At 34.9% G+C, this 25,634-nt stretch overlaps 2 protein-coding genes across 6 annotated transcripts; one reads left to right on the top strand and one right to left on the bottom strand.

Moving 5' to 3' along the window:
• Positions 1-8,442: 8,442 nt before the first annotated feature.
• Positions 8,443-13,301, top strand: LOC109012412. Of its 5 annotated transcripts, XR_001999442.2 has the most exons (7): positions 8,443-8,674; positions 8,936-9,327; positions 9,441-9,493; positions 9,866-9,903; positions 10,985-11,558; positions 12,232-12,524; positions 13,064-13,301. XR_001999442.2 is itself a non-coding variant. In XM_018994053.2 (6 exons), exons 1-6 carry the CDS (start codon positions 8,606-8,608, stop codon positions 12,457-12,459), a joined length of 1,302 nt encoding a protein of 433 aa, XP_018849598.1. In that variant the 5' UTR covers positions 8,443-8,605; the 3' UTR covers positions 12,460-12,566. The 5 variants fall into 5 exon arrangements, 4 of the variants coding, with proteins under 4 accessions (XP_018849598.1, XP_018849590.1, XP_018849579.1 ...); XM_018994053.2 differs by lacking the exon at positions 13,064-13,301 and having other exon boundaries at positions 8,443-8,622; positions 12,232-12,566; XM_018994045.2 differs by lacking the exon at positions 13,064-13,301 and having other exon boundaries at positions 8,443-8,659; positions 12,232-12,566.
• A 961-nt stretch (positions 13,302-14,262) lies between these two features.
• Positions 14,263-17,261, bottom strand: LOC109012406 (multiple organellar RNA editing factor 8, chloroplastic/mitochondrial). The gene is made up of 4 exons (XM_018994024.2): positions 16,798-17,261; positions 15,946-16,043; positions 15,776-15,841; positions 14,263-15,367 (listed from the first exon to the last, which is right to left on the bottom strand). The coding sequence occupies exons 1-4, from the start codon at positions 17,181-17,183 to the stop codon at positions 14,580-14,582; spliced, it is 1,338 nt and encodes a 445-aa protein (XP_018849569.1). The 5' UTR covers positions 17,184-17,261; the 3' UTR covers positions 14,263-14,579.
• Between the last annotated feature and the right edge of the window lie 8,373 nt (positions 17,262-25,634).

The raw sequence follows: 25,634 nt of genomic DNA, 5'->3' as shown, positions 1-25,634 counted from the left end.
GATATAGAAAGAAATGTTAGATTTCTTGAATCAAATGCCCAATAATGTTTTCACTTTTACTTTTTCATTGCAATATATTTTTTATCAACTGGTCAAGGGAGTCTGGAATTTATAATTAAGGTAATTAACTTCTTAATTTGCTTCAATAAATTGAAATATTCTAATCGATCTTCATTTATATCTAAATAGTGATTAGTACTGCTGCATGTTGGAATAATTATACATTTTTACTTCTTATCCATTACATAATTGTTTCTTAAACTTTTTCTTTGCAAGTACACACCTCATCTGATTCAGATGAGGTGTGTAATTATAATAAATTAGTCTATGTTCTTCGTTTTGGTGTTTCGATATGGAAACACCGATCTGTTTTGAGTGATGTTGCATGGTTTTAATTGTTTGTTGGTCTGATGTTTTCTTCATTTCATATTTTTGTCAGGTTTGGAGAATGGAAAATTCATTAGATTTTAGTACTAACTCTCCTACCCCACCCCAACACCTAACCCTACCGAATCTACAGACTCTGCCCCTACCCCTACAGAAGCTACCCTTATGGACCCTTGCCCCCACAAAACAAGAAACTTGTCTTAATAGTTTGGACTCACTTTATCAAATTAGAGGGTAGTGACCCCAATAACCCTCAAACTAAGTGTAATCATTATGGTAAAATGTATGAATGTCACTATAGGAGACATAGTATATTCTAATTAAAGGTACATTTAAAAAAACAATACAAAAAAAAAAGTCTAATATTAAAATCTTTACAAGAGAAGAGTCAATCTAAACTAGAGATTGGACTTACAGAAATTGTGGATGGGAGTCGTGGGGGGTGCAACGTTGAAGGGATATACTAAGTATGATCTCGAGGAGTGTAAAAGACACCTAACTCGTATGGTCATATGGACAAGCTACATTTTTAGTTTGTGAAGAGGAAATGATTCAAAGCATATTCTAAGTACTTAGAACCTATGTTTAATCTTTTTTCTCGCCACACAGTGGTAAAGGATATAAAAAATATATTATATCTTAGAAAAAGAATTGTTAAGGGCCAATTAAAGGGTCAAATAATTTGTCTCGCCATCGATACTTGGACATCCATCCAAAATTTTAATTATATGTTTTTTTACTGTACATTTTGTTGATTGTGATTGGACATTACACAAAAAAAAAAATTAAATTTTATCAAATTTTCGATTACAAGGGTGAGACGGTTGAGAAGACCTTGGAGGCCGCAATAAAGGGGTGGTAATATTCCAGCACATACACCTACCCTCACCTCCTCTAAAAGTCGGGGTTAAGAAAAGACGTAGGTTGGACTAGGGTGAAAGGTTGGCGCACAACCCCCATAGTCCGTCATTTTATAGAGGCTTAGTCGGAGGTAGATAGATACTTGGCAGTGGATCTTCAACCATTTGCACAAGATTTTGATATATTAGCTTGGCGAAAGACCAATGCCGTGAATTATCATGTCCTTGGAGAGATAGCCCACATTATTTTGGCAATCCCTATTAGCATCGTAGCCACAAAGTCGGCCTTTAGCACAAGAAGGCACATATTGAATCCATTCCGAAGTTCATTATCCGCTACCACTATGTAGAAATTGATTTGCATGCAAAATTGAATCAAGATGATTCCAATTCATGTTCCAGATATTCTTGACTTTGAGTAGGCCGACGAGTAGAAAGGCAGTGATCAACTTGGATCTGGTAATCGCGGATTTCATTTTATTATCTTAATTTATTTATATTCATTTAATTCGTAATAATTTCATATTCAATTATTGTAGCGATACATGAGATGACGTCTACGAATACCTCCGTTGTAGTATAAATCTGTGTGTATTGGGCCCACCATTACCATTTGTCATTGATTTGCATTATTTGTCACTTTTTTTTTGTATTTATATAATTTTTGGTATCTAATTATTTTGCTTGTCTTCTTCTTCTTCTTCTTCTTCTTCTTTTTTTTTTTTTTTTTTTTTTATCTTTTATAATCTCAACGTCATATGCTTAATCCTAATCCTAAGGACCCAAATCCCAATGATCGAGTCTCATCTTGATCCCGATGACCCAATCTCATCTTGGTTAGTATTTTTAATGTTTGTAATTTTTACAATTCTAATATATATTTTTATTTTTATTTTTTGTTTCATGTTTATAATTCTAATTTTTTTTCCTTTTAAATTATTAATGTTTCAGGTTTTATGATCTCGATTCTCATAGTCTCACAGTAGTCAGCACAGCTCACTGACTTTTCTACCACCATGGCCATCCCAAATTCCATTGAAATATTATTCTTTTGTTAATTTACTTAATTAGTTAATTGTAGTGTTGCTACAATAGTAAAATCTATAATATTTTTAGATGAATTTATAATTTTGTAATAGTTTCTCTTAATTTGTATCGTTGTAATAACTTAATTAAGATTATTAGTTAATAGTTGCAACTTAGAAGTATATAATTAATAATTTCTATTATTGTAAATTACTTTTTGTTATTTTTAATATTGTATTTTTTAGTTAAATTATGGGCCCAAAATGGTCTAAAAACACATTTTGGGCCAGTTTTCGCCCAATTTTTGCCCATTACACCAAAAACGTGTAGGGGTGTAAAAATTAACTGGAAAACCAAACCAGACAGGCCCGAATCAGTGGAATCAGTTCCCTTAGTTTCAAAACTAGCCAGTACCGGTTTGGTTCCGGTTCTATGCTTTTTAGGATTGGATCGGATCGGTTCACTATATTATATATTTTAAAATAATTTTTTTAATATTATATATTATATTTTTATATTATATATAATTTTCATATATAATGTTATTATAATTTATAACATAAAATTTTAATTTTAAACATGAAAATTGATTTGATCATATGCTTTAAACATAAAATATATATTAATAACATTTTATGGCCTCATAAATTCTCAATATATTCATTTTTGATAAATACATAATATATTTGTAATACTAATATATATTAGTATATTAATTACATTTCGTTTTAATTAAATAGTATACATTAGTATACTAATGTATATTAGTATATTAATTACATTTTATGCCCTAATACTAATATTATTAAAACCGGACTGAAATCGGTAAAACCAGAGGTACCGATTTAGGAGGGTAATCGATGCATATATTGGTTTTTGAAAATGCAAAATCGATGCATACCGGTTTGTTCCTAAACTTTATCCAAAACCAGACCGAATTGATTATATCCCTAGAATCGTGTTCTAAGCCAACGACTCATTTATGCGTCGAGGAGGGAGGGTTCGCTCCCACACCCGGGTACCCAGACAAGGTACCCACCCCCCGTTTGCGAGGGCGAGTTCTGGGGGGAAACCACCAACCCCATCCCATGTGGGGGGCGGGGAATGGGCTATCCCGCCCCATAGGATGCATGTAACATTCCTAGAGATGAGATGAGAAATATGTGAATAGTAGTGAAATAGTTTGAATTGTGATGTTTTGTTGAGTTTTGGGAAATAAGAGAAAAAAATTGAATAAAAATATTATAAAGTTAAAATATTATTAGAATATATTTTTTTTTTTAGATTTGAAAAAGTGAATTATTTTTATTTTTTGTTTGAAATTTTGAAAAAGTTGAAATGATTAGTTGGAAAAAATTGTAATGATTGGTTTGAAAGTATTTGTGCTTCAATGATGTTTGTGAAATAAATAAGATAAGATGAGATTAAAATTATTTCCAAACATCCGATTGACGATGGTTAGGAAATGACCCTCGCAACCCAAACCCATCCACCTATCTCTAATAGGGGTTTGCCATTTTTTTCTCTTTCTAAACAAGGATTGGTGATTAGATTTATGGTGTGTTTCATAAGTGAAATTGTATCATATTATTTCACTACTATTCATTACTATTTACAAACAGTTCATTACTATTCGCTACTTGTTTATTATTATTTACTACTACTATTCACATATCTTTTAAGATCACCTCAGTATTCAAACATATCCTTAAATTTGGGGTTAATTATATTTTACTCTCGAACTCTCTTAGAATGATATATGTTTGTTCACATGCTCTAAGAGAGACATGTTGGGTTTGTGAAGCCTATTTTATTTTTATAGGGGCCAAATTTTATGACCCAATCCGATAAGGATTCATTACAATTTGTTAGTGGATTGTTAATGAGGCTTGTGTTTCGAAGCTTAGATAGAGAGTTCGGTTAACACTCGCTCGACATATTACTCGAGCAAATTTCAAACAGAGAGTTCGCTCGAGCGAATAACATGATAATTGAAGAATTAGGACTTCCGCCGTGTAACCTTATATATATGTTTATTATGAACAATTTGGCCATCTAGAACAATGTATTTCACTCCAAAATATATTTTATCATTCCCCAAAATAATAAAATCATCTACAGTTCTGTGAATGTAAGCACGTTGTTGAACTATATAAATCTTTGTATCGTATGATTATTTTTTGTTTTACTTTACTTTTATTGCATCGTTTTCACAACAAAACAAAGAACAAACTGTTGAAGGCTAAGTTACTGATGGCAAATTGTTGAGGCCCTTCCAAATCAATACAGCATGCACATAATAAAGTCTATGATACACAAAAACATAGCTGCCCTGTTTTGGAACAAGGCATTCAATTCGAACAACAATCTCATTCTCGTGCCACCAGGAAAGAATCCTACCCTTTTTCTTGTCTTCTCAGCACCCAAAAGGGGATTGATTATGCTTACTGCGAATCAAACCCCTACAGACCAAACATAAACCAAGTGTTGAAATCTATATATGCCTCAAAGATCGATTCGATGCTTCCAAAATATTTGTACACAACTTTATTCCAATAATCAGAAAACACAGAAGAAACTAACCATCATCAGAACCCCATACTCACCATTTGTACAAAACTTTATTCCAATACTACAAAATAAAAAAAGGCAACTTTATTACAAATTCAAACACATGCATACCCAGATACACGACTTCAATCTTGCTTTGGGAAAGCAAGAAAAAACACAAAGTAACTTTATTTGGAAGTTTGATGTCCAAGATCAGTCTTTGGACCCACATCAATATTGCTGCAACACATCATCAGACTATAATTCTTAGTATTCTTCTCCAAATACGAAAGAACTTTCTCTCTCTCTCCCTCGGTCTCAAACTCCACGTTTGAGCAGCACAAGAACACCTTCTTCTTCTTCATCTTCATCTTCTTCTTCTTGTAGATATTGTTATGGTTCAGGTCAAGCTTCTCCTTCTCCTTCTCCTTCTCCTCCTGATCATGAGCTCCAGCACTGACCTCCACGCTTGAGCAACAAAGCCAGAAAGACTTCTTGGAGAAAAACCCACATCTCTTTTTCTGCTTACTCTTCGTTTGTGTGAGCACTAATACATGATGGTCGGAGGGCATTTTTGAATGATCGGAATAATCATCTTCAGTTGGAATTGCATCGTAACCCATGATAAGATGGGATGGGATGGGATGAGAGTGAATATTAATGCTTTCAAATGATAAGCATGGAGTGGTTCATAAATAGAGTTTTGGTTTGCTTCATGAGCAAGTACTAGTCAATGCAATACGCACGCACATAGAACCAAAACTCTCTACGCGTATTGATTTATTTTTAGATCAAAGTTTTTCTTGGTTTGGCAATGGTTTTTATTTGTTTTACATATCCTGATGCGTGTACAAATTTAATCTTGATTTTATAACCAGACTAGAGAATTTTAAAACTATAAAGGTGACCGCGTTAAGCAACTATTAAAATAAAAAAATAAAAAAATCTTCGTTCAAAGTGTAAGATGCATGAATTATCGAGTTTGACTTGGGCTGGTTACACAAAAATAAATTATTTATATCTCGTCTCGTCTCATCTTATATAATTATTATAATTTTTTTAAATTTTTATTCAAAATATAATAAATAATTTAATTTTTTTAAATATTAAAATAAAAATAATATAAAAAAATTATTTTATTTAATTTTCAACAAAACATCTCATCCCATCTAAACTGTTTAACCAAATGAGATCTTGCTATTAAAATGAAAAAATAAATAGATTTTCCATCAATCTTCTAATCTTATCTATTTATTTTTCTAGATCCAGTGAAATTTTAATAAGATGTAAGCAAAAAAATATCTTTTAATACTTTTATTTTTATTTTTTATCTGAATTCAAATATCGTAATACCAAGTAAGATCACTTTCATTTTTTTTAAAAGGCAATGTGGTCATGACTTGTTATAATAGTAGTTAACCAATTGTTGACTTAGTGGTTTATAAATAATAAAATAATCCCATTGGTTATGACAATGTCACAAATCTAATAATAATAATAATAATAATTTTAATTTATCATTTGATGAGTGATTACATATAAATTAATTCTAACCTTGGCATTTAAAAAAAAAAAAAAAGTAGAAGAGGTTACAATTCAAGAGGGGTACATAAATAATGGTGCATTTCTAAAGTTGCTGGCTTCACACTGTATTTATAAATTTAATTAAAAATACATATCATTTAGAAACTTAAAAATGATATGAATGCAACTAACATTTCCCTTTACTTAAAAAAAACCATACATTTAACATTAAGATTGGATAATTTTTTAATAAAACAGATCAGCCTGCGTTTAATATTTATTAGATACTTAGGTGCCCAAGAAAAATCACATAATAACTGTTATCACAACATGAATAAAAGAGTGAAATTAAATTAAATATTCTGATCTCAATATTTTTCTTTTACTTATCAAATGCGAAGAAAAATACTAGCGAGAAAATAGTTAATGAAGCTATTGAGTTCACATATTTCTATGGAATGCTACTATGAGATAGGGTGGCGGATTGGTTTAACAAGCATAATTCATTGTCATTTAAAACATATTTTTCGTGAAGATAATTGGGTGGCGGATTGGTTAGCCAAGAAAAGGGCTTCAGGTATTGATTTTGATTTTTTTAATAATTATACTATGCCTCGGGTTCTTCGAGGCCTTATTTGTTTGGATTCTTTGGGTCTTTCCTCTTTGCGGTATTAGGTCTAATTTTTTTGTGGTGGTTTTCTTTTACGTGTTGTCCTAAAGGCTTGTTATATATGGTTTTTTTTTTCTAGTTGTGGTTTTTTGGGGTTACCCATAGATCTTATTTTGTTATCACGGTATTCATTCGCCATAAATTAGAGTTTTATTAATAAATATGATAGGGGGTCACTATTAGATATGTGACATTCCGTTTTTTTTTTTTTTAAATGCTACTATGAGATAGATTTTAAATTTTAAAAATTGACAAATATTTAGTTTATAAAATGGGTTTACGACAATAAAATTTATAAACTGATTTAATTTACCATAATATATTAAATAAATTACTTTCAAAATAAAAAAAGATCTAATACAGCTTAATCAATTGTGAAACTTTTCAAGTTTCAACAAATCTATTGGAATTTTATTTTATTTTAATTTATATTTAGGGCCTATTTAGCAATACAATTGTTCTCAAATATTCTAAAATATTCCATTTTCAAAGATCATTCAAACACAAAACACTTCCAATTTCAAAATTTTAATTTTTTTATTCAATTATCGTATAATCATTACAAAATTTTCAAATTCTTAAATAAAATACAAAAAATAATACTTTTTTAAGTTTTAAAATAAAATTTATATTCAAATAATTTCTTAATTTTATAATTGTGAGGGAGTAATCTCCAAGGCCGGACTCGAGGAGTAGGCCTGGTCCACAGGGCCCGAGGTTAAGGTCTAGGCTGGGCCAAGTTGGCCCAAGAAGAGGAGTAATCAAGCAAAGCACGTTGACAAAAGGTAGGACAATTTGACACCACTACTGGTCGACTTTCAGGAACATCCATTGTCCCTAAATCCTGGCATCCGGATAGGTCAAAGAGATGGACGTGTTTGACCTAAATCACGGCGCATTAATGGGACGGAGGCGAGCACGCCATGACAGGGAGCCACGCCGCATTTAATGCATCTCAAGGCTCGGCACGCCACGACGTACCTCCTGAGGTGTTAGTGACAGCCGCAATCAGGTTTGACAAGTCTGTAGCACGACAGATAAGTGACAGAGACACCCAACCCTTATACAGGACTGAACACCACTACTTCTACCCAGGGGACCAACCCAGCCAGGTATAAATACCCCCTCCCTCAACCAGGGAGGGGTTTCAGATACTTTCATACTTTAACTATCATTCTCCTTATCTGAATATTTATTTATTTCTCTTGTTCTCAACTACTAATTTAAATATTGAAGGTATAACGGCCCCGAGCCTCCCATTCTCTATCTCAACAGGAACTAAGTCCCGAGCTCAACAACGTGGAGTTGCCCAGGCTGTAAAATATGACATCAACAATAATAGTTTTATTCTATTTTTTATCTCTTATTTTTCAACATTATAGTTTAACAAACGGGCCTAAATTTTTTGTGGTCTGGATGGTCCGTTTAATCCTAATTCGTAAATGCGCGCTGCCCTTTTTCGTTCCAAGTAAGACTGATGCACATTTGCAGGTGAAGTGGGTACCCAAGACAAAGTATCCTGACGGCGAAGCACTCCTCCATGATTCCTTGCTAGTGGGTGCGACTGTATCATCCTCTCTGAAATGAGATGCCATATTATCAGTCGTCAGTCTCCCACTACCTTACCCATTTCTGGAAGTCGGTCTGTTCTTTTTAAGTTTAGTATTTTTCCCCCTTTCTTCTCTGAATTGTTCTCATGTTATTTTGTTCCATTGCCAAGAAACAAGCAGAAACGGAAAAACCCACGCTCAGTGAGCCCAATTTATAATTTTTCTGATCAGTAGTGAGCCTAATTAACACATAAGTTCTGTTTGACGAGCTTTGAGGTTTAGTTTCTTTACTTTCATGGGTTGAGCTTGGATTCTCAATGTTATAGCTTGATAGATTTATTTCTAATCACTCATTTGCTTTCTATCAGGGGATCGTCTTTTCTCCATCATCCCAATCATTTTTCAATGCCGCTGTTTGTGGTCAGGTACGCGCAATGCAGTGCAAACGCAGTGAACTTGAATAATCATGTAGCTGTGGTGAAGAACATGTCTTCCTCATTGGCCTTCAATCGTTCTTTTCCAAGATATAATCCTTTTGCAACCTTACAAATCAATGTCGGTGTGGGAGATGCATTTAATTCTAGCAAGTGTCACCAGTCAAAAGTTTCTGAGAACCTGATTTTGGGCGAGGATAAGGTTATTGGCTACATTGACTCTGTAGAAGGTATTGAAGATGATAAGGAAAGGCAAAGACGAAGAAAGATAGGGTTAGCAAACATGGGGAGAGTGCCGTGGAACAAGGGCAAGAAACATAGTGCAGGTAACTGCATTTAGGATGTATCCCTATCAAATTTTAGTCTCCCTGATTGTAACTCTTTCTGTAAACGCGAAATTATCATCGGATCTGAAGTCCTTATGTACTATACAATGTAGAGACTTGTCAGCGTATCAAGCAAAGAACAATAGAAGCTTTGAGAGACCCCAAGGTGAAGTCATGTAAGATTCAGTTGACTTTAGGATCTTTTTTGTTTCCACGGGATGTTGTCTAGCTTGCAGGTCATATTCGTTTTGAAAGGCAGAACCATAGAATTGTTTCTGCAGATTTTTGGATCTTCATTTTGTTCATTTTTCTTTTGCAGTATATTTCATTGTAAAGAGCAAACTTACTATCCTTTCCATTATATTGAAAGGAAATCCTTGTTGTCTCATTTTAGTGCTTTCTTTATTCTTTATTATGTATTCGTTGAAAGATAGTATATACCTTGCAAAAACCTTTTTTTATTTTTTTTTTATTTTTTATAGATAGTTGTTTTTTATTCCTGACACTTCTTTCTGCTTTTCTTCCTTAACAATTTCAGGTAAGGAAGAAGATGTCTGAACATCCACGTCCTCACAGGTAATCTTGGTATGCCTATTATCTGTCCTCCGCCAGCCTCTATGTTTCAGTTCCTTCTCCCAAGTTAGTTTTGTTTTTTGTTTTTTAAGTTCTTTTTGCCTATCTATCTTCTATTATTCTGCTTATTGCTAGTGAAAAAAGCAAGGGCAGCTTCTTGATTGGCACTGCCTACGGTTCCAGTAAAATTGTCCTTTTACAACCTTGCGAGATTGAATTTGCTAACATCACTCGCCTGAACTTCACGCTAATCTCTCTTTGATTTTTCAGGCCCTTTTCATGCTGGCATATCACTTCTTTTTTTCTTTTTTTTTTTTTTCTATTTTTACTTATGAAAAAACTCTAAATTATCGACATCATTTTGACATTAGGATATGGTTGTGTGGGGTGCAAAACAGATAAATTCTTAAAAACTTACAACCAAGTATGTGTATGATGGAATTAAACATTCCCTTTTTATTTATTTCCTATCATTCATGTGAAAAATAATTTAGGAGAAGGAAGTACATACTAAAGAGTCCTGCAATGTACCTCTTATATGGGCTTCCAAGACATTTTCTACACTGTAAATATTTTCCTTTTTAAGTGTTCCATTGATCAAAAAGAAAGAAGAAAAGAAAAAAAAAATGTTGTAGGATTTTCTTAGGCTGCATTTGGTTCTTTAACTCCTCTCAACTCATCTCAACTCATCATTACAACTTTTTTAAATCCCAATATAAAATATAATAAACAATTCAATTTTTTCAAATCTCAAAATAATAATAATATTAAAAAATAATATTCTAACAATATTTTATTATCTCAACTCAACTCAACTCAACTCACTTCAACATCCAAACACAACTTAGTGTTGTTAAGTAAGTTACGGTGATCACTCAACAAGAATCTTCCTGTGGCTGGTAGAATTTGACCTTCCTCTGTTCTAGATTCACCTTAGGCTTAAAGGTAAGCATGAAATTGAGGTCAACTTTTGACTCATTGGCGGATCTATGTATGCTTGATAGGTGTCTTACCATTTTAGTTTTCTTGACCTCAACCTTGACTAGTAGACTTATTAACATGGACACTATCTACCTTTTTACAGCGATCATATCAAGGCAAAAATAAGCTCTTCACTTCGAAGTATTTGGCAAGAGCGCTTAAAATTGAAATGGTCAAGAGAAAGGTTCTTCTGTTCATGGCAAGAAAGTATAGCAGAAGCAGCTAAGAAAGGTGAGACCGACCAGCTAGAGCTAGAATGGGATAGCTACGATAAGATAAAACAAGAAATGGTCCTCCAACAGCATCAGTGGGTAGTAGAAAAGGCAAAGGCAAAGCAGGTGGCAAAGACAAGAGCAGAGAAAATCATTCTTTCGTGGGCAGAAAGCATAGCAAAAGCAGCTAAGAAAGGAGGGAAAAACCAGCAAGAGCTAGATTGGGATAGCTATGATAAGATAAAACAAGAGGATGTCTTCCGACAGCTTCAGCGGACTGCAGAAAAGGCGAAGGCAAAGGAGAGGAAAAATATAAGGGCAAGGCTTGCTCAGAAGAGAAAAGAACTGCAAGAGAAGGCAAGAGCGAGAGGAGAGATTGAGGTAAAGACACACAGAAAGTCAAAGGAAGACAAAGATGACTTGGCTGTTTTCCAAGAGTCAAATCTTAAGCAGAGACTGACAAAGGTAATTTGCCCAAGGGAGTTCATGGGTTTAAATGATGGAAGAATAATTTATTTCACTATTTGAATCAGAAAAGAAATTTATTTCACTATTTAGTATTTAGGGCCTATAATAAATATGATTCCATTAAGCTTGTCATCGTTGCATATGGATAAGCAGATAGATGAGGGAACTGTTTCTAGAAGCAGACTAGTAATTATCTGTTAGGGTGCAGCCTAGTGATCAAAGGGTGAGCTTGGGATGGGCTGTAGACTCAGACATCCTGGGTTCGATTCCCCAGTAGGAGTTCTGCTGGATACCTGATACACACTTTTGGCAGGTGAGGTTGTGTATGCAAAGTTTACTCCTAAGGAGGGGTGGTCTAAAGAGCCTTGCCTTGGTTGAGTTTCACTTTATGCCCGACTCTCAGTGCACATTATAGCTTAATGTCTATGCATGGAACGAGTGGGACTTGACAATATGGGCTTCTATCCAGTTTACAGGAAACGAGGGCCATTGTGCTTTCTCTTTAGTTTTCTCTTGACCATTGGAAGGAAATTGCTAATTTGATTCAAATTATATCATGGCTAACTTGTTTGGGCTCCATGCATCCATGTTTGTATCTTTACAACGGGATTCTATAATGCTGTTCCAGTGTTGTATTATGTAATGAACCTATTTTTTGTCTGACCTTTAGATTCACAAAAAGAAGTCCATAAATGATCAACTAGCTGATCGAGGGGACACAGTGGCTTCGCATTTTGGAGCCTTGGAGAAATTGAATCTAGAACACATAAAGAGAGAAAAGACACGGAGGGAAGTTTCACTCGCTGATCAGATCCAAGCTGCCAGGAAGAAAAAGGAATCCCTGGCTAGGGAAGTTGTGGCAGCTCATACTCTGATCACTGATCCAATAGAAATATGAGTAAGCTTTGGTTTCCACCGTTTAACAAACAGTAAATCTAGAATGTATGAAGACAAGGTAACGAGGTAACCACTCCTAATTTTGATAATTTTCTTGTTTTTGCAATAGCTCGTGCTTTGTTCAATTGTTCACAATCTACTCAGTAGAAATGTTGATATCGTGCGACAGCCACCCCCATTTTAATAGTTTTAAGACCCAATTCTCATTTCTTCTCCCGTGAATCATTGTCATCATAGCTGAATTTCATCGATGCCTAAGCAAGGTCAATTGTTCTGCAACCATTTGATTCAGGTTTCCATTTGAGACATGGACTGAGTTTCTGGTTGCATTGGAAAATGTTTAGCTGGCCCTTCAGGAGCTAAATTTCTGGTAGTAAGTACTTCATAGGAAAATATCTGCATGGAACGATGAAATACCCGATGTGTTCATCTATATGTTGCATTATAAGATTTCCATAATTGTACCAAATCTTTTAATTCCCCGGACCAGTTTTATCTGATTAGTTTCGAGGGCTTTAATAAACAATGAATTTTCATATTAGGATGCTGTATGGTTAACAATTTTTTTTCACATGCGATTCTCTTTGCATGCTTTATTAAATCAGACCAGAAGACAGCTTTCGAGCTCCAAATATCAAGATTCTGCATGTTCTATTGTGGTGAAGGGCCATGGCTTGGAGGAAATGACAGAACCATATTCTTTTTTGCTTTACTTATGGTCTATTGTCATGACATTAATTACTGTAATTAATGTGACAGCGAGGACAACAATTCAACAAAGACAAAGATTGGTGGTATGGAAACCATAATTAATATAAAGTAATAATGGTGGTTTAGAGATGACGATAATGGTGTCGGTAATGGCCCAAAAAAAGTGGTGGCAACTACACTGAGAATGAAGATGATGATTGGAAATTGGATTTGGGTGTTTGAAATTTCATACTGTCTTTTACCTTTTTTGTGAATCATTGAACAAAGGACTAACAGTGGGATTTTGAAGTTCTCTATTGCCCCCCTGTTGAAAATTTCCCTATTCAACATGCTTTTTGGAACTTCCAATTATACTTCCTTTTTTTTTTATCCCATTGGGCTTTCAAAACATACTTAGAAAGCCGTTTGTAAATACTCAGAGCTCGCCCATGTAAAACGGACTTGTTCATGGTCACTTGCGCTCAGTACTTCGTTGTCTATTAGGATTCACGCCCTTGTTCGAGCAATTGCGCCCACAGCAGTCCCTGGCCCCTGAAAACTTATTTTAGGCATAGTTTATTTTCAGAAAATTTCTTAATTCATTTCATTTAATCATTATAATTTTTTTAAATTCTTATATAAAATAAAATAAACAATTAAAAGAATATATTCTAATAATATTTTTTTTTAACTTTTTAACTTTAATCTCAATTCATCTCATATACAAAAACAAACAAAGCCTTAGCCTTCCTATCACTGATATGAACAAACAAAGCCTTAGCCTTCCTATCACTGATATGGGAGGATGTTTCTATCTGCTAAAATTGGTCATAAAATTATATGCGCGTCAAGTGTCAACAACTACACCGAATGATCCCGGAGAAATAAAAAATAAAAAATCTTTGTTTACTGTGTCTCTCACATTTAAACGGAAGAACACTAATACCAGAAAAATGAGATTTGTAATAGATCAGAACAGTGCTGCAAGGAAGGCCATTACTTCGACATCCAAGCTTCTGTTAGAGAACAACCAAATGGGCAACACTGAAAATCTGCAATACAAGAAACTGTACGAAACAACAGAGCAGCATAAATAACAAGACGGATACATTCATACAAAGCAAACAAAGGCAATGCCAAGTGCATAAAATTTAAATCTGGAGCCGTTTCTGTCAACCTCACAAGAACAAGAAGGTCATCAAAACAAAAAGTGATACATCTGATCTACCGTTGTAATTGTAGAAATATTCAGTTGAACATACAACCAGGTCTTTAAGCAGCAGCAGTATGCCACAAGTAACATTAATACTACCCAGTATCTTAATAAAACGATGAACATAATACCACAACCACTAGAAAGCTTTGGACCTCCTTACTTATCTACAGCATGCCTTTGGGGCATGAGCAGCATCTCTCTCTTAGGGGCACACTTCAACCTGAGTAAGGGTATCCACCAGGCCCCATGTCCCTATTTGGAGGGTAGCTATTCGGGTGCTCTCTGTTTGGCATGTTATTACCCCATCCAGGATTAGGTGGCCCTCCACCCATGTTGTTTGGTTGCACGCCTCCCATGTTGTTTGGTGGAACGCCTCTCATATTCGGCGGCATGCTGCCCATGTTGTTCGGCGGCACCCCTCCCATGTTGTTGTTTGGTGGCACATTGTAGTTGGGTGGCACATTGTAGTTGGGTGGCCTATAGTTGTTGGGCTGCACGTTGTTGTTTGGTGGGAACCCGCTATAGTTGTTACCACCCATATTGTTATTGGGTGGGAAACCACTGAAGTTGCTGGGGGGGCTTCCACCCATGTTGTTTGGGGGTACTCCAGACATGTTGGGAGGAATTCCAGCCATATTCGGGCCAGGATTCTGCATGGTCTGATTCGGCATAGGAGGCCTATTTTGATAATCAGGCGTACCAGCCATATTTGGGCCAGGATTCTGCATGGTCTGATTCGGCATAGGAGGCCTATTTTGATAATCAGGCGTACCAGCCATATTGGGCCCAGGATTCTGTGTAGTCTGATTAGGCAGAGGAGTCCTATTCGGAAAATCTCGGTTCTGCATGTTTTCTCTCCTCCTCTCAAAATTTCTTGATCTATCAAAGTTGCGAGGTCGGTCATTGCGCCTATTTCTCTCATTTGCTCGAGCATTGTTTCTTATCCATTCCTCATGGTACTTGGGGTCATAAGGAACTGCTTCACCATTAATGAAAGGTTCACCTGCAAAAAGCAAAGCAAAGATCAGAAGGTAGAAAATCAAATGCAAGATTCTGCTTGACAACAAATTTTTCCCCTCATTTTACGGCTTTCTCTTTCTGATTATTTTACTTGCCAAACTCCAGCAATTCAAATGTCCCAATTCCATACTTTGGTACCCTAAGCCCTAATGATGGCAGTCAACACATTTAACATCTGTCCTTCAACAGCATACGTGCACTCAGAAGACAATGGAGAAAAATTAATCTAGAAAACCGATCAACTTCAGGAAATTTGATTCTCACAACAAGGAAAAAAAAAAGAAACAATAAACTAGCACTCCTATATATGATAACATATACAATAGCATGACCTTCTTTTTAGCAACTTCCAATGCCATGTGAATATGAGATAAAACTGGCACTAAATTACCTCCATAATCTTTGTTCTTCACATCCAAAAAGGAATCAGGAAGAACCCATCTGACTCCGGGCAATTCTGCAACATTAAAAACAAAATCAATGAGAACTTCCATCTACCAAAAATCTCCACGAATATTAACACTAATAAGGCAGAAGCAGATCACTTGAAAGAGGATAAACCTTTGATCTTGTACGAAAGTTCTTCAGACACAAGAGCCCCAAATGCAAAGTAACATCTAGTTGAAACTGAGTAGATCTTCATCCTTGCTTCTTCCTCACTGAAAAATTCAGTAAAGAATTTTCCTTTAAATAGCACATGGAGAACTAAAGGCATTTCCACAGATGCTATTAATTTAAGCCAACCTATAGGCATAATTTGATAATGATTCATATCTTATGAGCATTTTCACCAAACTTAAAGCCAAAAATCAACCATGGTCCTTTCACATACAATACAACGCAGTGTTATTCTTCAGCCTAGTGACATTGTACTCTCACCGTGTTAATAGGAAACAGACTGCCGAAGAACACACTTATATAATGTTCTAGTAAAACAATCTGCCCATGCGGATTTCTCCAGTAAATTGAGAGTGGTATAAATTTCCGCTAAATCCAGATTGCACTCACCCTCTCTATTTTTCCCTTCCCTAACTAGCGGTGCTCTTGGTGGCCAAATACATAGATGTAAAACCATTACATTCATACTATCTAGAAGGTTTGAATTAAAATAAAACCTCATTTCAACCGAATATACACAAAAGATCCCACTTCTGAAATCATATTAGCAAAAAAATAAACTATATCGCAGATGAAAATTACACCCGCCATTTTATTGACTTAATTTAAAAAAAAAAATTCATTTTAAAATTTTCTGGCAAATCAAGTCTTGCCATGTCAATAAAATAAAGTCTACTTCTCACGCTTCCAAATAATACAGTTTTTCATATCGGTCCTTTTCTCTCATTCCCCTTCGTTTTCTGAAAAGAACAGAGACGAAATCAAATAAAGGTGAATTAAAGAAATAACCATCACCTTCCGACGACCTTGGCCAGAGTTTTGATGTAGCTATCGATTATATCGTCCCTTGGAGGGTCACCCTCGGGCTTCTCCATCACGACAAGCCAGTGCTCGAAATCGCACCCATCAAGCATGATTGTCTCCTTGGGGGGCCGGTTCGACCAGTTGGGGTTTGGATCGTTAAGCGAGGACGACGTCGCACGCGTCGCGAACCCTCTCAATGGAGTCGCCTGAGAAACTCGGCGCAGGGACACGCAAACCGTAGCGAGGGGACGGAATAGCGAGAGGGAGCAGATAGAGTAGCGAGAGGCGGTGGGGGCCGAGGAGTAGAAAGAGCGGGAGAGGAAGGAGGCTAGGGTTATGGTTTTGGGGAGAGAGCGAGAAAAAGAGTGTATCGCCATGGCTGTAAAGAGCGAGAGAGATTCTCTGAGAGGGGAGAAAAACCCTAGAGTGAGTGACGGAAATGAGGGTTTTGGCCCTTTGGGGGGTTTTAATTTTGTTCGAAGATGGATATTCGGAGGTTCGGAAATGCCCCTAGATTTTTAGGAAATGCCTTTTTGGCCATTTTTTTTTTAATAAAATTATTTTAAACCTTCGAACAGATCGATTGAGTGATTTATAAAAATGTTAATAGACAAGTCTTATTATATTTTATATAAAAAAAGTATATCTCATCGTAAAAAAAAGTGTAAAAAAAAATTATTTTCCAATGGAACCTATATTTTTATAAACAGATCCTCTTCAAGTCGATGACACCTATAAACGACATTTATCGAAGACGAATTACGAGGGTGTTCTATCTTATACCATGTAACACGCATAGCAGGGGAGCACTACTCTCTCCCCTTCCCACTTGAACTAAATGACTCTCCTTTCCAAGTTGAACACCATAACCGACCTCTCTCTCTCTCTCTCTCTCTGTACTCGATCTCTCCCCTTCCCTCTCCAAACACCATAATCGAAACAGTGAATCTCTCTCTCTCTCTCTCCTTCCCTCTCTCTCTTTCGATCCCCCTCATGAAAACCCTAAGACGAAGTTCAGAATCTCTCTCTCTCTCATTCCCTCTATCTACTTCGATTAAGAATCCGGAATTAAAACCCCGAAACTCTGTATTGCAACTTCACCGTCAGAGGATCTTAGGTACAATTTCTCTAATCTCCGATTTTCTCATATTCCTAATTTTTTGTAATCCCTAATTTTTAATAGTCTGCGTTTTGTTGTAAGGTTTTTGGCTTTGATTTCTCACTGTCTGCACAACGACAAACCAGTCAAAATCATGATCTGTGTTTTGTTATTCTCTAGTTTTCTCTAGTTTTCAATTGTAATCTAGAATGAAAAATCTGTGTTATGCCTATATCTATCACTTCATTCCAGTTTCTATACACTTTGTCACACACAGAAAATGCATCCCAAGAAACCATCAGATTAAACTGACACTACCTCAAGTATATAGTATTATCCATGTTAGAGCTCCAATTATCAAAAAATAAGATGTAAAACTACTTCAATAACACTCTCGGCCACAAGTTGATTGATTACATTGTTTTATACTCTCTAGTTTTTTAGGGATTGATTTAATATTGATTACATTGTTTTATGTTGGGATGAATGATTTTGGGTAGAGTTCGGATAGTGATGACGTTGAGATACTAACGACTAGAAACTGTCCACAAGTTGTAAATGAAACTATTGAAGATGAAACTGTAGATAATCAATATGATGTGAATGTGGGAGATGGATTGAATATGAGAGATGGCGTGAATTTGGGAGATGGTGATGGAGATTGAGTGAATATGGGAGATGGAGTCAATGCTATTTCCATTTCTAGTAGTGGACTTTTTGAACTGTTCGTTGGGAAGGAATTTGATGAAGTTGAGAACGCTCAAGCATTTTAAAAGGCGTATGCAAGACGAAAATGTTTTGCAATTAGGACCAACCATACGCAATTATCGAGAGGAGACAAAAAATTAATTGGAATACACTATGTTAGTATAAAGGAAGAATTTAGGCCTGAAAGTCTTAAACAAAAAGAAAGACAAATTTATGAACCAACTAAAACAAAGATTAGGTGTAAAGCTACCATGTGTATAAAAAAGGATAATGAAAGGTGGGTAATATGCAAGTTCTTACCTCAACACAATCATGAGCTACTCACATCAAGAAGTACCACTATGCTCTGTGGACATAGAGGAGTAACACACGTACAAAAAAATCTCATTCAGATTTTGAATGAGTCTGGTGTACCGACAAAAAAGATAATGTCGGTATTAAGCGAAGAAGTAGGTATTGATTTTAATATTGGTTGTATTGGAAAGGACGTTAAAAATTATTTGAGAAATAAAGAAGAAAATTTTGTGAAGAGGGAGATGCTCAAAGGTTGTATGCATACTTTCTTGAACGATGGTGTAAAGAACTTGAATTTGTGTACTCAATGCAAGTAGATGAGAATGGGTGTATGGGAAGCTGTTTTTGGGCAGATGCAAGATTAATGTCTGCATATCAATATTTCGGAGATGTTGTCACATTTGATGCGATGTACCTCACAAATGTTTATAAGATGTCATTTGTGTCGTTCTTAAGAGTTAATCATCATCACCAATCCATAATGTTTGGTTGTGCATTGTTAGTCAATGAGACAGCTGAATCTTATATATGGTTATTGAGAACATGACAAGAAGCAATGCTTGGGCGTGCCCATTCAACTATTATTACTGATGATGACAAAGCAATGGCCAAAACCATTACAGAAGTACTCCCAAATACAACTCACCGGTTGTGCTTGTAGCATATTTTACAAAAAATTTCAGAACATTTGGCACATGTCTATAACAAGTTTCTAGACTTTCAAAAAGATTTTCATTATTGTATCAATGATACTATAACATCTAATGAGCTCGAAGATGAATAAGTTTCAATACTAGTGAAGTATGGTCTAGTAGGCAATGATTGGCTCCAAAATCTTTACAACTAAAGGGAGAAGTGGGTCCCGGCTTACTTGTGAACCACATTTTGTGTCGGTATGTCAACCACGCAAATGAGCGAGAGCATAAATAAATCTTTCAAGGATTATGTGCGATCGAGCACGATGGTGAGTGATTTTGTGCATCAGTACGAAAAAGCATTAGATGCACACTATTTTAAGGGGAAGTAGAAGGATGTGAGAACGAAATCGAGTAGGCCAGTTTTGAAAACATGTTGAAAAATTGAAGAAGAGGCAGCCAAAGTGTATACAAGGAGGTCCTTCAATATCTTTCAAGACAAGTTATTCAATTGCCAACGATACAAAGCAACAAAGGTTCAGCAAGAGGGTGAGAGTAAAATGTATGAGGTGGCACATAAGGGCAAGGACAAACATATCTATTATGTGACTTTGGACTGTAAAGAAACAAAGGCAATATATATATGCCATATGTTTGAGTTTCTGAATATTCTTTGTAGGCATATCCTATGTGTATTCATGAAGAAATCAAACTTAGATAGTTTGTCACAACAGTATGTTCTAGAGCGATGGACCATCAATGCTAGGGGTCGAGCTATCCATGAAATACCAAATCCCGAGGGGCATGTTTCAACACAAGAAGATCCGATAATGTGAAAAAGTCATTTGATGATATAGTTTTACGATATTGCAGAACTTAGGTCACAATCAAGGTTTAAAATAGACCACATTTCTCTTACCTTGGACAAGGTACACAATGAGTTGCTTCTCATGGATAGTATTGAAAAATAAAATTTAGAAGGCGGAGACATGTCATGTAACGATTCCCCTGTGTTAAGATCATAAGTAATATCAAATTTTTCACAAACTATACAATATCCTCAACGGGTGCCAACGAAAAGAAGTCCAAAATCTTTGAGAGCAAAGAACCGAGAGAGACTCAATCAGTGAAGAAAATGCATTGTAGCATTTGTAAGAGTGAGAGTCATACCAAGAACAACTGTCCTTTAATGGGGTATAGTACAAATATTTGAATTTTTGTTTGTATTTTAATCTAATAACTTTATTTTTATACTTTTTTTGTCTTTCAGGTAGGGATGTTGGGAATGTAAATGACAACATGTCACAAAGGGTGGACCTTGAAGAAGAAACATGAGGTTGGTGTTCTTTTGTTTGTTGGCAGTTCTGTATATGAATCATGATGGTACTCTTATTGTGGGCAGTTATTTGATTTTTTTTTAATGTTACAGGAAATGCCTATGGAGATAAAGGCATTGTTTCCATGGAGTTTGTGATCATAATTTGGAGATGTTGAATTTTTGGGCTTAATATATTTGGAGCATCTAATGTATTTGTATTTTGCCTATTTTGAATATTTGTATTTGTATTTGTGTTAGGCGTGCAAAGTCCATAGTTATTTGTTGGCTTTTGTGTATGGTTATTACTATGAGGTTGAATCTGGCAATCATCAATTTGCAAGCCACAATAGTATATGTTGATGGAGTCATTGATTGAAGAAATTGTAGAACCCAACATGGCTGAAAAATATGACATGGCTACGATGGAACTTCTGGTTAAAGTGGCTTTACAGTGCGTGGCTGAATACAAGGATGATAGACCCACCATGAAGCAGGTTGTAGAGATTCTTCTGTCGCACAAGGTTGATTAATATTGTAGTTTGGGAAGTTTAGATTATGTAACTTTCTTTTCTTTATCTTTTTGTGTTTGATGAAAATCAAATGTTCCTGGACCGTAGTAGATTGTTGAAGATTAGATGCTGTAATCAATCTGGTTCACTCAGATCCAGCTCTTCTGTATTAAGGATTAATTTTGATTTAGAAAATTATGGCCTTGATGTTTTTCTAGGTATATTAAATCCATGTATTCGCCCTTGTAACCTTCACTTCAACCTTGGGCTATTGATGAGAACGTGACCATAAATCCTTCAAAGTGAGTGTACATAGGGGAGTATTCAAACTAAATAACCGGAAGTTGCACAACTGAAATTTGAGATAAGTGGTTAGTTTTATTCCTCAACACAAGTCATGACGATGCAACATGTTGCCCCCTCATTCGTTTTGAACAAAGATGGGATAAGACAGCACAACAAAGGTAGCAGTGCCGAGTAGAAACCGACACCAATAACATTCACAATGGATACGACAGGCAGCTCCTAGGAAGCTTCACAACCAGGTGACACAACAAATCAATTGCAGAAGCAAAACAGAGCTGTAACAATAGAACTTGTAATGTTTCAAGTTCCGAAGCTATCTCCAGCCCAAATCCTATTTGTATGAGTCACTTCTAAAACTAATTCTTGTTTGTATGATTCAAGTAAAGCTTTAATAGGAACTAAAATGAAATTCAGAATTTATATCACGATTTAGGTGGAGTATCAAGAACACCACAATTGTAGGATAAGAATTGATACAAAACAATACAAACCCATGAGATACATGATTATCGTTCAAACCATGACATACATGACTATCGTTCAAACCATCACAAAAATAACAACAAAAAGCAAAACTATACAAAACCATGACAACAATAAAACTTGTAATGTTTACTTGTACTTCTTTTCCATAGCTTTGAATTTTGCTTCTTCAGACATTACATGTGCTTGATTGATCATGTTGTTCCTTCTTTGAGTTAACTCTAATGTCATTTTGCAACAACTGTTTTATTCCATTTCAAGTGCTTGATTGATCATGTTGTTCCTTCTTTGAGTTAATTCTAATGTCATTTTGCAACAACTGTTTTATTCCATTTCAAAATCAATCTATTGAAAAACCCGCATTGTTTATCTATCTTATACTTTGGACAATTGAAAAACCGTCTGCCAAAACTAGTATCTTTGAAAAAAATCCTTAGCTTTGATGGAATCTCACAGTAGCAAAGTGGTCTATCCAACCCATCTTCATCTTTTGCTCTTGAACTCAAAGAACTTGAACTAGAACTAGCATCGTTGTTATACTGCATTTTACACATAAGTTATACTAGCTTTGGTTTCATGGCCATTAATATTCAAATTATGGCCACCATTAAATATAAAAAAAAATACTAAAGTATATAATAAATGTATTTAGATTCAATTTTAGGCAGGATATTTCACATTACAGATGGGCTGGGTACTACATTACAAATATGGTTTTGGTAATGGTGGCAAATACCGAATAAAAACAACATTTAGATGAATAAGGAAACATCAAAACTACATTTGTGGGGTTGGACCCCTGGCCTGACGAAGTTTAGAATTGAGCATAATAATTCTGGGTGGATAGGATTCATGAAAGGTGGAGGGATCAATACCTTCTAAAATAAATAAAAAAATAGCAAGTTGTGGGAAGTGCATATAAGCCTATTCCACGTCATTATTAGACAATAACATCTCAAAATATATGCTATCCAACAAAAGGAACATGAGACCGACCTCTAAACAGAGTGGAACATGTAGTTTTACACCTATAACCATATATATTAATACTACAAATTTGCTTGGTGAAGGGCAATCTATCCAAAAAAAAAAAAATTGAGTACACTATGAATTGGGTTGCAGATTGAAACGTGGCGAAAATTACCTTCATTCTTTGGTGTAGTCTAGGGAGGGTTAGGATTTTGTGGGAAATATATTTGTAAAAAAACTTACAAAAATAAACAACCGAAAATTAGGGATTAGAAAAAATAAAGCCCTAATCTACTATCAGGAGAAGAAAATTTTCAATCAAAATCCAAATGGCACTACCTCAACGTCTTTCTTGCAGGTTTCATGGCGGCATTACCTCAGAGGTCATTCCCGAGTCATGAGAGGGAAGGAGAGTGACGGAGATGGAGTGAGAGAGCAGAGCATAACCTTCAAAATCAGAGATTATGAGAGAGTGAAGTTCCATTGAGCGAGGGAGGGTTTTCGCCTTTCGGGATCGAGAGAACTCGAGAGCAGAGAGAGCACAAAGAGAGGGAGTGTTTTCATTGAGCGAGGGAGGGTTATCGCCTTTCGGGATCGAGAGAGCAGAGAGAGAGGGGGTGTTTTCGTTTCGAGAGTGTTTACTCCCTTATTTGCGCGTCTCTATCTTGTCTTCATGTACCGCACACGTGGCAACTTGCCATTGGGTTCCGATATATGCAGGATGTAGGAGACACCTGCATGAAGGTTTTTTCTTTTATAAAAGACATGCATAAGATTTGTTTATTGGATAGTGCTATTGTGCCACCTAGTTTTGATTGATGGACATGCCCATTAGTACAAATTTCACTTTTTTATTTTTTTATTTACATTTTTTTATCATATTTAAATATTTAAAAAAATAAAAAATATATATATCAATACATAAATAGTCACTTTTTTAATCAATAAGTAAAAGAAAAAAAAATTAAATGCATAAGCAGTCAAAATGAGAGAATAAAATGAGGTAACATATTAGTATTATTCTTGTTTATTTGAAACTTATACTTAACATTATTCGATAGAATTATACTTATTTTAATAAATTGACTAAAAGATAACTAAGCAAAATGTTTTAAAAACTCTCTGTATTTATAAAATGTGAAAATTCTCATCCAATATATGTATAAGATTCTCCTCTAATTTTGTAGTATGCAATCTCGCTAGTTGGGATGCTATTTGGGATATAATAGGAAGCATTACTCCTAACTTGTTTATATTGTTTGTTTTCATAACCGTTCTCAATCCATCTCATCTCATTTAATTATTATAAGAATAATGTTAGATACAGTCATAGGGTGTGCAAATCTCACCCACTCTCTTTGAAAAAAAATAGGGTTTACTATTAAAAAATTAATTTTTTCATGTGAATTTCATAATATGAAATATCCACTTTTTTCAAAAGGAGTGCACGAAGCTTACATATTTTAGAACTCCAAATATAATTTCTCTTATTACAACTTTCTTAAATTTTCACACAAAATAAAATAAACAATGCAACTTTTTTAAATCTCAAAATAAAAATAATATTAAAAAAATATATTCTAATAATATTTTATTCAACTTTTAATTTTAATCTCAACTCATTTCATATGCAAAAACAAACGAGGATGCACTCGTCTTTACGACCTGTCTTTATTTTATTCTTCTCTTTTTCTATTTTACCTTTATTTATAAAGAAAATGTATGAATATATGTTAGGATATGTTATTTGTTATTAACTTAGCATTAAATAATTAAAAATTACTTAATATTTTTTAATTATGCGTCAACTCATTTAATATTATATTGTATACACTAAAAAGGATGATTGATATTTGACTGGCAATTTTTTCAAACCCTAAACTTGGTCCCCTTCTTATAACCATGGATCAACTTACAAAATCCAGGTCATCCAAGCTGAGCTGGGCTAAACATAGCGGCCTGCCTTCTAGTTGCATAATGTTGATTGTTGAGCCACTTCGATCTGCTTTCTTCAATGCAAGGGGCAGGAGATCAATTTCATGGCGTTTGTTTTTATAATCATTTTATTTTTATTTTATTTTATTTTATTTTATCTAATTATTAGAATTTTTTAAAATTTTTACACGAAATAAAATAATCAATTAAATTTTTTCAAATTTTAAAATAAAAATAATATTAAAAAATATATTCTAACAATATTTTATTGAACTTTCAACTCTCATCTCATCTCATCTCATCTCATCTGCAAAAACAAACGAAGCCGAAATCTTTAGATGAGATTTGAACCCCTAGGAGTTGGCTCAAGTGGTAAAGGTCTTAGACTTGGAGGTATGCTTCTCCTAAGATTTTCCCTTTGAAGTAATCAAGATGCGCTTGCGGAAAACTCCTTATCGAGAGCTTATGCGCACCTGAGGTTAGTCAGGACATTGTTCCTAAACACCAAATGCAAATAAAAATATATATCATTTGTCTAACTACAAGATTTAAGGACCCTTGAACCTTTACTC

Source organism: Juglans regia, chromosome 2, assembly GCF_001411555.2.
Source record: "Juglans regia cultivar Chandler chromosome 2, Walnut 2.0, whole genome shotgun sequence".
NCBI lineage: Eukaryota > Viridiplantae > Streptophyta > Magnoliopsida > Fagales > Juglandaceae > Juglans > Juglans regia.
This window is presented reverse-complemented; position numbering and strand designations above follow the sequence as displayed.